Raw genomic sequence first — 13325 nt, forward strand, 5'->3', positions numbered from 1 at the left:
GACATTTACCAACAAAAAAAAACTGATTGAATTTATTCAATTTATACGTGTGGTTTATTTTTCTTAGGTTGCTGCGGTTTGCTGGAATTTGAAATTAATAACATCGGCGCGACCTTTTGTTATAGCATTAATTCATATTTCACTGGAGTGATTGTAACTTTTTTTTCCAAACTCAATTTTTCAAATCTATATTTTAATGTGAGAAATAGTGCTTCTTCTTAAGTCAATTATTTTCGATTAATAAATCGAAAAGCTTTCCGTTGAAGATAAATTGGTTTCATTCCCTCAGTTATGATTGTATAGGGGGTATAAAGGTGGAGAGAACGGGTTCGAAAAAACGAAAGATTTTGATATTAAGTTGTTTTGCATCATTATTGCGTAGTAAGTCAACTTTAGGACTTTTTCATTATCTCATATAGCTATATTTTCTAAGCATTCCTCCGAAACTGAATCTCAATGTTGCATGTAGCAGAGCAGCGTCTTGTTATCTACGAATGTGGATGTATCTAAAAATATAAATTGTGAAAATATAACTGTAATAATTCATAAATTGTAGTCATCGAAAATATAATGGTAATAATGATAGATTTATCCACCGAAGTGAATAAAATTATCATGCCACAATTTCATAGGTTGTTCCATCCCGCTTAAACTAAAAGATTCAATGAAAAAGGCCGATTCCTTAATGGTTATAAATTTTTGATTTTGACGAGTTATCGAAAAATGCAACTGAATTGCATTTTGACGATTTTGAATTACATCTTAAAATTTTGTGAAAATTTTTACATATGAAGTTTCTATAAAACCCTTCTTTTAAAATCGTAGAATAAAAACTCTTAAACGAAATGTCACTAGATGTCCCCAAGCTTAATTCTTAAAACGTCTATTCTTTATGAAGATTTTTGCTGATGACATACATTTATTGTTATAGTTTTATAAAAGTCATTTACGCAAAAAAGAATAATAAAAACGTCATAAACTTTAACAGCTAATTTTTCTTTTCAAAGCTGCTTTATTAATCTTTAAATGCTGCTAAAAGTTTAATACAAAACAATGCAAGAACAAAAAGCGTGACTTTTAAAGCAACGAAACGACGGAGTTGCAATTAGTCTAACACTTTCTGAATCACTCTTAGAAGCATGATTATAAGGGCACAACTCGACTTTCTCTTACCCCGCCCCCCATCCCCCTCCTTATATTTATGATTGATTATGATGGAAAATTATATGGTTAGAATCGTATAAAAATATAGGTTTCAAAATCAATATAAATGCTCTAATCTGATGTTGAAAGTACAAAAATATACAAAAAAACGCTGATATTCTCCTTCTTGAATAATAGATAATTTTTGTCTAAAAGTTATCTTATAAAAGCATTAACGACCTGGTTGCTTTTTTTTTTTATATATATATATAATAAGGATTTAGAACAATAGAACGTTATGGCATTTCAATCGTGATTAATTTATCATGCCAATTTGTTTTAACTAGTTTCTTACTTTTTGTCTAGAATCTTTTAAAACTTCTATGGAACAAGTTGAGAAATACTTTTATTGATCATATACCACCATGAACTTTAAAAGAATTAAAATGGTTTAAATTAAAGATAAATATGTTTACAACAATTAACTTTCTTTTAATTGTTCAAGTTAACGGGGTGTTAAAATAAAAATAGCTTTATCTGACGATTGACGACGATGGGTAGATCTTATTATTTTTCACAGCAAATTTAAATGATAATAAACGCGTTAATTTAGTTAAAAGATTGTTGTTCATTTTGATAATCGTTCATTGTCTTCTGGTGTAAACACCTGCTTATCAGTTACAATAAAATTCACACTAAAAAAAAACGAGAGAGTTAAAAAAAAGTTAAAGGGAAATAGTCATTACAGAAAAAAAAAAAAAAAAAAAAGAATTCCCGATTTTAATTGGTGATCTCTAATCTCGTAATTTTTATTTTGTATATGCAGTATAAGGCCCAGTAAATTCTGTACTAAATTTGGCGTTATCATGTTGAAATATTTTAATTAAAAATCACTCAACTTAATATTTGTTTAGATATCTACATTGCATGAGCAAAGAAACGATAAAAAAAATATTTTTAGTACTTTTACTCTGAGTGCCAAAAATAATTATAACTGATAATTTTCATTACAGCCAAGGTTTTTATAGCAAGATTAGAATTACTAAAAAGGCTAAGACGTTATAACCATAATCAAAATGTTTTTTCATATTAAAAGATGGTCTGCGAGTAGACAAATTTTTTTTTTTACTTCCGGCTCGTTCCTTTTTATTGCGTCAATTTGCTGACAATCATGCTTCCTCATGTCCCATCTTAAATCTAAAAAGTCTACTTTTTGTGAGTTTCGATGTAAATTATATAAAAGCCTATTTTTAAAGTTGCTCTTTTTTATTTTTTAAATTCATTTTTTAGTGCAAAAAAAAAATGTAATAAACGTTTTATAAACAAAAAATATAGTTTGTTAATAAAAATTTAATTTAAAAACATTTAACAACTGTTCCAAAGTAGATCAGAGAAAAAAAAATAAAAAAGTTGAAAGTTAAGTTGTTTCTATAATTTAAAATCCAAAAGGAATATACCCAATAGAAAATAAGCTTTTTAAGTATTTTAAATTGCTCATAACCAGGGTAGAGGTTCCTGAACTGTGCTGTTGAAATAATTTTTTTTTTTTTTTTCTAAAAAAACCCAATACCTTGAAATTACTTTTTCTCAGATCTGGAAAAATAAAAATTTGCACCTGATTGCGCAAATAGGTGTTATAATAACTATAGACTAAAACCGTAAACTAATTTTTTACACAAAATTTGAAATCCGTGAAACAAATAACCCAATTTTAACGTTTACACCCCTACTTATACAACAACTTGTTTCTTGAATGTTGCATATAACAACTTGTTTCTTGAACTTTACATATAATAACTAATAAAAACATGTTTAAATGTATACTAATTTAAGTAGGGAGCTTAGGCAATTTTTATAGCCAATGTAAATCTTTTTTATTTAAAATGCATTGGATTCCTTAATATATTTTATTTTCAAAATGGTTTCTACCACTTCTGTAGCTTATTTAATTCCAAAGATATTCGTGTTTTAATATTTTCAATTCATATACATTTTATGAAATATTTCCGTAAAGTTTCTCGTTAAACTTTTGGCACCGAAAAAAAAAACTTTATCTTTTTTTTTTCTTGCGCAAAAAGTTGCGTTAACAATAAAATATCTAAAGACGGGGGAAATTTATAAAATTTCCACTTAGAAAACAAAAAACCCACCCTATTAGACTACCAAAAACAACAAAAAAAAACTGATTGACATAATAAATAAATAGTTGCAGAATCTATTTTTATGTGGGGACGAAAGAATTAGCTTAATTTACTTGTATATAAACAAAACTGAAACATTTAAAGTTAAATAACTTTATCAATTCTAAAGCAAAACGATGTCCCCAAAAAAATTATTGTAGTGCAACCTTTTCTAAAAAAAATAACATTTATATATACATATATACTATATATTTTCATGGGTGGGTTTTCATTCTTCGACACATACATAAAATCATTTGTTGCGTTTTTTGGACGAAGTTTTTCAAAAACGTAAGATTTATTTTTTTCCGCGATAAAATGTCACGTGACAAAACTCCCTAATTTAAGTGAATACGATCTTAACAAAAAATTTTATATTTCATCAAGTCCACGTTAGTGTAAATAGACAATAATCTTTGAAACGATTCAGATATTACTTTCTGTGTAGATGCTAGGCTGCATAAAATGATATTCAACCTTTCCTCTAGAAACAAGATTTCACCAACTTTTGAAAATTTCTTAATAACAAAAATCTGAAAACTGTCTGTGTATGTTTATTATATAAACTATATTTATTATATAAATATTATATTGTATGAGTTATTTTGAGAGTTTGAGATATGTAAATTTATATATAAATAAATCTAAATGTAAATTCTATCAGTTCATAATGTAACTAAGAACGAAAAACGGAGTGCTGAATTATTATAGCTCCTTGAACGAAGTGCTGTATTATTATAGCTGGAGCTAGCAACCCTCTATCTAGTACCTAGGGACATCAACCACTACTCCCAGTTCATCCCTCATTTGTTTCTGACCTATGCAATTCTTTTCTTCTTCCTTTTCTTTTTCTTTTTCTTCTTTTTTCTTTTTCTTCTTCCTTGCTTTCCAGTTTTTTAGCTTCAGCTTGTAGTTCAGATGGAGAATAAAATTCCTTGCTTCTTATCCAGCCATGAAGTGTCGAAAAACCATGTTTGAAACTAGAATTTTATATGTGGCAGCTCAATATATTTACAACTTTGGTATTGTTTATTTTATTTGGTTTAAAACCACAAATGGGACGATTGAGACTATAATTTAAGAAAACAATATCTGACAGGCCGATAGAGAAAGAAAAAGACGGTCGTGCTCAGATTATTACTCAATTTATTAGTCTCTTCAACTTATTAAACTTACTCTTCAGATTATTCAAAAAATTAAATGCTGCCTGTTCGTTAGTAAATTAGTTATGAGTTACAAAAAGATAAATAGAAAATGGAATTCAAATTTTAAATCAGTATTAATCTCAAGTGTGTTGATGTGCGCTCACTTAAGCGTTTAAGTGGGCAAACGCGCTGTGTTGATCTGAATAGCGCATATTTAAGTATTTAACTCTAAATTTGAATTCCTTTATCCAAAATATCTCTATTTTGATGTATAACATGTTGTTATCCATCTACTTTTGCTCACTTCACGCACATTCTAGCCCACTATGCGTTGACTAAAAAAAACCGTCCAGCGAACTGTTGAGGACAAACCCAAAGCATTTAAAAAAAAAAAGAGCATAAACTCACAAAAGTCATGCCTGAAGCTGAAGTTCTTAATTCAAACTGTCAAGTTAATGACTGGGCAAATGTTTATTTAGGAGATATGGACGCCACCTGGAATCCAATATCTTTAACTCATGTCATATATCCTCAAGGTATCTGAATTTTTTTTAAAAAAAGTTAATTCTATTGTGTTATTTACACCTGTTGTATATATCAGTTCTTCACATTTCATTCTCATAATCACAATAATTGTGATCAAAGTATAAGAAAATTAAGATGCATGATTAGTATAATAATTTTTGTAATTTTTAAAGATCTAAAATCTGTAGTATATTTTTTAGAAACTTTAAAATCTTTTATAAATTCTCATTATCATTAAAACAACTATTTATAAAATATACAGTTTATTTACTAGCTTTAAACATATGTTTATGTAACAGATAATAATACTCTAATACCTATTTTATATACATTTACACATTAAAAAATTGGGATTGCTAACAAATACAATTGTACTGCAATTGTACTGTTTTTTAAATACTGCAAGAGATAGGTATATTTGAACATACCAAGTACTTAAAAGTATATTAGACTTCTGAACTTTCATTAGACATTTTTTTTTTAAGATCAAGAAATTTACAAATAGCAGTCTTCTAAAGGCTGATTTAACTTTGAAGTATACTTACTAAATTGTTTAATTGAGTACATCAGACTTAAAACTTATCAAACTTCTCTAAAGTTAGCAGATCTTTAAAATAAAATTAGTTTTGATTCTACATGGATTTCGTTTGGTGCATTAGCTATTACTATATCTGATAAAAATTTGATAAAAGTCTGATTTCAATGTTTATCACTAGCACTTTAAAAGTCTAATCGTGTTTAATTTTTTAAGCAATCAATTGCTAATTTTGTCTAAATCATCTTTTTGTAAAGACGAAAGAAATTATTTTAAATCTGCACACAGAATATCTTTTTTGTGAGATTAAGTAAAACATAAGCTGCAATCATAATAAATTTTTACGCTAATTATCATTTAACAAATCTTTAATATATATATATATATATATATATATATATATATATATATATATATATATATATATATATATATATATATATATATTTAAATTTCAGGTGACACTTTTGCTAAAGTTTTGGCATATAGCAGCTTGTTACCAATTTTTGTTGTGTCTGGATTTATTACACTAATTGTATTTCGTAGGGAATTACATACTGTAAGTTAGAATTATAGTTAACAATTAAAGTTACATAAAAATGTCTGTAGTAGTTGTTTTTTTAAGAAATGTGTTTATGATATATATATATATAAAAAACTATATAATTAAAAAAGATGGCTTATAAAATGTAAAGCAAATAATTCTTAGTTTTTGTTTTATAGATGATATTTTTTTGTGGTGTCCTTATCAATGAAGTACTGAACTTAATACTTAAGTACACATTGCAATCACCCAGACCTTGTCAGCGTAAGAAAACTCCCTTTCTCTCCTATACTTTTTTCTTTTTTTTTTATATATATGTTTGTATTAATTTAATTTTAATTATTTGTAATATGTTCTTTTTTGATATGGCATAATTTGTTTGGGTCTCTAGATAAAGTATTGGAAATGGTTTTCTCATTGAATTTTTAGCTGATATGAATAAGTGCAGCAGTCTATAAAATTGTTAAAAGTTCTTAGGCTTTTATGGAAATGATCAGATTTATTGATTATTTTTTAGCTTTTGCTAAAAATATGTACTAAAACTTCATTATCTTCAGGTCATTGAAATTATTTACCATTTTTGGACATAACAATATCACAAACTGCTTAAACAAAGTACATAACTTTTACATAACAACTTGTCTGTTTTAGAAAACAGTTCATCCATTTAATTGAAAGTCACTTTAATATTGATTTGCTGCACACAAACAATTCATGTGAGATATTATGTAATTCTAAATATATTGCTGTAGCATGACACTTAGCTGTAAGTTTCCTGCTTGTTTGTTATTAATTAATGTAAATGATGTTTTGTTAATGTAATTGATCTTTTGTAGATCATGTTTTTGTAAAAAGATGTGCTACCAATATGCAAACACATTTTCAGGCGGCATAGACTTTATAAGGAGAAGGGAGAATTTGCTAATGTGTATGGTATTGAAAAGCTTTATCAGTTAATAAATGTAATTATTTTCTTTACTAATTATCAAAAAAAAAAAAATAAATAAATAAAACCTTGCTAGTAAAAGGCAAAGACCTGCAAAAATATCCTGAATGAAAAAGACCATCTGAAAAATACCAGCAATCTTTGTCAAGTTTCTTTATCCTGTTTTATATTTGCTTGTGTGTTTTGGTATTGGAGTTTCTGATAGATATTACAAAAGTTGACTGTAAAATTGTTAGAGAGAAAAAAATGCTCTAACCCTTTATTGCGTGATTTTTGTGAAAAAAATCACAGTAATTGGTAATGATGGTTACATCTTGAATCAGTGCTAATACCATACTTGAGGTATGTAACATTATTACAACAATATGAAACGGTTAACTCTTAAGTTTATATGGTTTTTTGAGTTTGTTGCAAATTTGCAACAATATGAAACAAAAGGTTAAAATGTTAAAAGTAGAAAAATGTGGTTGATCCTTTTGGAGGATGGTGGTTTGGGGTAAAGATTACAAATATAAATTGCACCACAAAGTTATTGTTTAAACAAAAAAATTCACACCAGATTTCTCAGCTACAGAAACTTAATTTTTTAAACTAAAGCAGAGTTTCATGACTCTGCTTTATTTTAAAAAATCAAGTTTGAACTTATACCACCCAACTGCCTGTTGGTTTTATTTTATAAATCTTTGATATGTGCTTTTTTAGCTTTGCTCAATGAAGATAGAGTTGTTAAAGAAATACAATTTTCGAGTAGTATTATATCTAAGATAACCAATTTAGGTTTGTGTCTGGGGACTTAGCTCTAAAGCTTTATTACTATATCTCTACCTTAAGAAAAAATAGAGAAAAAAAATTCCTCTTAATGTCCAAAAAATATGAATCTTCTATAAAAAGATATTATTTTTTACAAATAAAAATGAAAAGCAGTTTTTGGTAAATATTAGTAGTTTATTGAAGGTTTATTTGTTTTTTGGCTATTTTTTTTCTATTTTGTCAAACAAAAAATTGACATAAGTAAATTTCTAAACTTATCACTTTTTTTTTTTAAAGCATTTACTAAAATGCTTTAATCTATATCTATCTATCTATATGTGTGTGTGTGTGCGTGTGTGTGTGTGTGTGTGTGTGTGTGTGTGTGTGCTTGTGGAGCATTCTTAAAATAAAGCGTAAAACTTTTCTCAAAGAAATAACAGACTTAAAGCTACTCACTCTCAGTAATTGTTTTAGGTTAAACTCTAAACTTTGATTCCTGTTATCTTACATAAGTATTCTTCATTTTTCAAGCAAGAAAAGTCCAGAAAAAATGGATTTAACAAAACTTTCTATAGTATAAAAAACAGTTAATAGATAAAAAGTTCTTACAGTGTAGTTGTTTGAGTTGAATTTTATTTCCAAAATCACTTTTGTGAGGTGTAATAGGTGTTATACAGTGAGAGTTCTGCATTTAAAAAAGTAACTTAAATGCTACTGCACATGGCTTCATTAAATCAACTTAATGTTTGTTTCATATTTTCTTTAAAATAAATTATTTAATGCTTAATCAGTTTGTCTTTTTAGTTGCCATCTTAGAAATGAATAAATGATTAAATTAAAGAAACTAATAACTAATTTATAAAGATTCCTGATTTAAACAATGACAGGTTTAATCATTTTTAAATGAATTGCTTTCTGTTTTGTTTTTGTTTTTTTTTTCGTTCTTATATAGAATGACAAAAAAAGTTAATATTTCATATATCTAAAAATAAATTGAAACTAACGTGTTCTTTCAAAAATATTTTATGTCGTTATTTGTTGTTACAAAGGTATGTGATGTCTGTGTCTTCATAAATAGTTCAAAAAAAATTTACAACACTAACCATCGGCGTTTGTTCGGTTTTTAACGAATAATAACGAATAAAATAAAAATTTCTATATAAGTTATTTAAAATAAATCTAATTTGAAATAATTTTTATATTTAGACATTCAAAGTTATAGGATTTCAGAAAAAAATTGCGATACCTTACAAACCTTATGTTATTTTGTTTGAACCTTTCAAGAATGGTGCAGAGTTGCTATTCGATTAAAAACAAATTTTAGCTAAAAGCATTTTACGTATGGAATGTAAACATGTCACACCAAAGACCTGTCTGTTTTAAACGCATAAAGATTTCTATTTTAATAAACTTCAGGAAATTTGATTTTATCTTAAAAGATTGATGTAGAAATTTGTACTTTATTCGTTATTTTTCATTTAAAATTGAAAATCCCAACGGCGATGGTTTAAAAAAAAAAGCTTTTGATTTAGTACTGGGTTCAGCTCTCTTGTAGAAACTTATATGAAATTAAAGTGTTTTTTTTTACAGCAAACGATCGAAATTTATCCCGATGGTTTTTTTAGAAAGTTGTAAATTTTTTTTAAAGATAATTAACGTTTCCTAGATTTTTTTCGGCATCTCATTGAGGCCTGTGTTAAATTCTAAATTGATTAATTAATGATTCCTACATTTATCCAGCATTAGATTGAGACCCATATTAATTCAAAATTCATTTAATTCAGCGTCTGTCCTTTCATTTATGATAAATAGTGGCTTGCTAATTAAATCGGTTAATTGGTTGTTAATGATTTAAAATTAATAATTTAAATAGTTAAATTATATTTTTCAGCTGGAGATAGTGGACATCATTTAACAAAACATGGTATGCCGTCAAACCATGCGCAATTTATGAGTTTTTTTGCTGTTTATATGGTTTTGTTTGCGTATATAAGGTTGGTTTTATTAAATTTATTTTTATATAAAGGTCATGTAACAATAAACCTCCTTTAATTTAGAGAACCATAGAATGAAATTTTATAACACGACAGCTTGGTTGAAAACGTTATTTATTTTTAGAATGAAGATTCACGTGGTAGAAAACTTTACTGATAATCTTCGAAGACACAGCATTGCATTGTTTTCATTTTTATCAACAGCATGTGTATGTATCAGCCGGTAAAAAAACAAAAACAAATTTGATTGCAGTTTTTAGATAAAAAGTTGCAACGTTAAAGACTAGTTTTAAAATTAAAAAAATACGAGTTTTGACCATCATAATTTCTGATTGTTTTTATCATAAAAAAAGGAATTCTTTTAAAGTGGGTTTTTATTCGAAGGTTTCTTCTTTTAGAATTTACCTTCGCTACCATACAATTGAGCAAGTACTAGTCGGTGTAGTAATCGGGTTATTGGCTGGAAGTTTTTGGTTTTATCTTGTAGAAAATTTCTTTACCCCATTTTTTTATAATATAGTTAACAAGTAAGTTTTGATTATATTTTACATCTAAAAAACTTTTTAGGGTCAGTTAGGGTCAGTTAAATATCGCTTGCAGTAAGCAATCTTGCATGCAAGCAAAGTGTATGTTGTAAGCGTCGCATAAAGTTTTTAATCATGCCTTCTGCATCCTTTTGTTTAGCTCTTTAATACCGCGTTGATTTTTATCTTAATTACTTTTTACAGACAGTATCTATACTTTTTTTTACCCAACTTGCCTGCATTCATAAACTAATTATAGCTATTTGTTCTCTACAATGTTGGATTTTCATAGGTATAGTTATGTAATATTTTACTGCATATAGAGTCAGTGGCGTACCTAGGGTAAATAGCGCCTGGGGCAAACACCGATCTCGCGCCCCTCTTCCCCCACATAAAGTGCTTAATTACAATTTTTTAACAAATGATGACACAAACTTTATTTTATATAATATATTCATTTTATATGATATATTATTTCTTAATTTATTTTATATAATTCTCGCTTATTGTATCGCAACCAAGCCTATTTGCGTCCCTTTCAGGCTGGCGCCCATGGCACGTGCCCTGCCTGCCCTACCCTAGATACGCCACTGTATAGAGTACAATATACTACATACACTCAATAAAAATGCTTACTCAAACATGCAATGTTCGTTTGTAAAAAGTGTATTTTTTATGTTTTTAGTAAAATAGCTGAATATTTTTTAATTCGTGATTCTACAAGCATACCTGATATCCTCTGGTTTGAATATACAGCGTCTCGCACAGAAGCCCGGTAAATCCTTTTTTTTTCTTACGCTGCTTTGAGAGAACTGGTAAAATTTCGAAACTTTTTATATTGGGCTTTTTATATTTATATATAAACTTTTTATATTTATATATATATATTATTTTTATTACTATATTTTATTTTAAATATTACAGGCAAAGGAGCAAGCGTATCTTTCAGAAATCTCAGTGAAACCCAGTGAGTCGGTGAAGATTGTAACCCCATTTTTGAAGCTATATAAAACATCAGAATATTTCATATATGCAATAAATAGTTACATGTAAATGCTTAAACACATACCGGTGTGTTAGTTAGACGTTCATCTCGGTGTGCACGTACACATTTGAAGCTTTTAGACATGTAGATTACTAAATAAGCAATGAATACAAAATTGTTTCAATGTAACTACGCACACATTTTCATTTGCCTCAAGTGATCATAAATGCACCTTTTTTTTGTTTCCGTGTGGATCAGCATGATCAGTGCGTTAAAATTCTTTCATGACAACATGTAGCGTAACATGTACGTGTATTAGCATTTATCTAAGAGAAAAAATAAATTTCAATTAAAAAGTTATTTCCTGATATTTTTGCTTATTATGAAATCTTGTAAAACAGTTCAATAACAGGATATAACGAAGCTTGTATTAAGAATATTCATCGAAGAATTTTCAAAGATTTTTAGAATTTTTTTGTATACTCTTTTCAAATAATAATCAAAGAATTTTTTTTCGAAAACATTTTTTTTCGAAACCATTTTTTTTTAAATGTTGGCATGAAGAGAAAAAAAAAAACATTAAAATATCTAATGAAGTGACTTCATTATTTGTATACTGGTGGTTACGTTCTGTCAGATTTCATTGAAGTCTGAGTTTAACAACTAACGAGTTACTCAATAAAAAGCAGCCAAGAGACAATTTACAAAAAAAGACAGGAACTACTTAAGAAAAAAACAAAAACAATTTAACTTGAAATTATTTAATTTCAAGAAAAATATTAAATACAAAAATACTTTTATCTTAATGTTGATAAATTGTTACAAACATTTTAACAAAAGGGCCCGCTGGATCAAAGTCTGTTGTTTTGGATCATTTCAAATGCGATTTTCTCATCAGTATAGATGTATATTGACTTTCCGTCGACACAGTCTTTTGCTATATATAACGCTCTAAAAATATCTTAATTGGTTCAAACCGATCCTATGTTTATTCGACAAGAGAATGTTCATTTTAAGGGCCTGTTTATATGGAAAGCGGGCTGGCTCGTTTGCCGGGCCAGCCCGTTTACCGAGATCTCGACGTCATCAATATTTTAACTTAATTTTATCTTGCGTTTATATGAATAAACGAGCTGGCCCGGATAGCGATCCGGGCTAGTTCGTTTATTCATATTAACGCAAAATAAAATTAAGTTGAAATAAGGACGACGTCGAGATCTCGGCAAACGGGCTGGCTCGTTTGCCGACCCAGCCCGCTTTCCATATAAACAGGCCCTAAGTAAAGACTTTGGAAACAAAAGATAAAAGAGCAGAAAAAGAAAATCATCCAACAGCTAAAAAAACCAGCCGTGATTTTGTAACTTATTAAAAAAAAGCCGTGCTTTTGTAACTTATTAAAAAAAAAATAAGAAGCGTTTAAAAATAGATATATGTACTGCAAGCTTTCGCTTAACATTAGAAGCCCCAGGTTTTTTATGTCTATAAACCCTAAAGTAGATTGATCGATCCGGCTTAATCGCAACTTAACGCACTTCTTTTAATGTGTTATGTGGTTTATTCTTTTTTCAGTAAATAATATCAAAATAAGTTAAAGTATATCAATTTTTTAACGTTAATATTTTGGCTTCGGCAAAGTGTCAAAGTCGAGTTTGGATCAATGATCCACCTTGGGGCTTCTAGTGTTAAAGCATAACGCGCCATTTCCGCAGTTGGTCTATTCTTCACAAAATTTAAATTACCTCTTGAAAGTCCTATTTTCTGATAATATCTTTTGTAACATGAATTAAATAGAAATATAACAATGATAATAATAACAATAATAATAAAATATGAACAAACTAAAGCAGTAAAAAACATTTCACTATAAAAGAAAATGATTAAGATTGAATAAAAACAGAAACAAAAGTTGTACCAAACGTTTCTCTAGTTGACGTTCTCGTGATTAACTTAAATTTCTGCTTAACTGCGTTGTTCAAATCAACTAAAAAATTATACATTTATGACGACTAATATTATATTTATAATAACATTATTGTCAAATAATAATCAAATTA

At 27.8% G+C, this 13325-nt stretch overlaps 1 protein-coding gene and 1 long non-coding RNA gene across 7 annotated transcripts; one reads left to right on the forward strand and one right to left on the reverse strand.

Moving 5' to 3' along the window:
• Nucleotides 1-320: 320 nt before the first annotated feature.
• Nucleotides 321-13264, reverse strand: LOC149879095 (uncharacterized). Of its 4 annotated transcripts, none has more exons than XR_016446852.1 (5): nt 13184-13264; nt 11504-11597; nt 11356-11423; nt 2273-2340; nt 387-506 (listed from the first exon to the last, which is right to left on the reverse strand). It is a non-coding gene; the product is annotated as an uncharacterized LOC149879095 (long non-coding RNA). The 4 variants fall into 4 exon arrangements; XR_016446853.1 differs by lacking the exon at nt 13184-13264 and adding an exon at nt 12099-12226; XR_016446850.1 differs by lacking the exons at nt 11356-11423; nt 11504-11597; nt 13184-13264 and adding an exon at nt 8378-8588 and having other exon boundaries at nt 321-506.
• LOC145180898 (dolichyldiphosphatase 1-like) lies at nt 4667-11792 on the forward strand. Of its 3 annotated transcripts, none has more exons than XR_016446848.1 (8): nt 4667-5004; nt 5987-6087; nt 6252-6336; nt 9660-9762; nt 9887-9985; nt 10161-10610; nt 10885-11061; nt 11211-11352. XR_016446848.1 is itself a non-coding variant. In XM_080055850.2 (8 exons), exons 1-8 carry the CDS (start codon nt 4884-4886, stop codon nt 11245-11247), a joined length of 765 nt encoding a protein of 254 aa, XP_079911976.2. In that variant the 5' UTR covers nt 4670-4883; the 3' UTR covers nt 11248-11792. The 3 variants fall into 3 exon arrangements, 2 of the variants coding, with proteins under 2 accessions (XP_079911976.2, XP_089927596.1); XM_080055850.2 differs by having other exon boundaries at nt 4670-5004; nt 10161-10289; nt 10972-11061; nt 11211-11792; XM_090071470.1 differs by lacking the exons at nt 4667-5004; nt 5987-6087; nt 6252-6336 and adding an exon at nt 8691-8817 and having other exon boundaries at nt 10161-10289; nt 10972-11061; nt 11211-11792.
• Nucleotides 13265-13325: the final 61 nt, after the last annotated feature.

Source organism: Hydra viridissima, unplaced genomic scaffold, assembly GCF_058129835.1.
Source record: "Hydra viridissima isolate aposymbiotic clone 2 unplaced genomic scaffold, HvirCarnegie_v1 scaffold_14, whole genome shotgun sequence".
NCBI classification, from domain to species: Eukaryota; Metazoa; Cnidaria; class Hydrozoa; order Anthoathecata; family Hydridae; genus Hydra; species Hydra viridissima.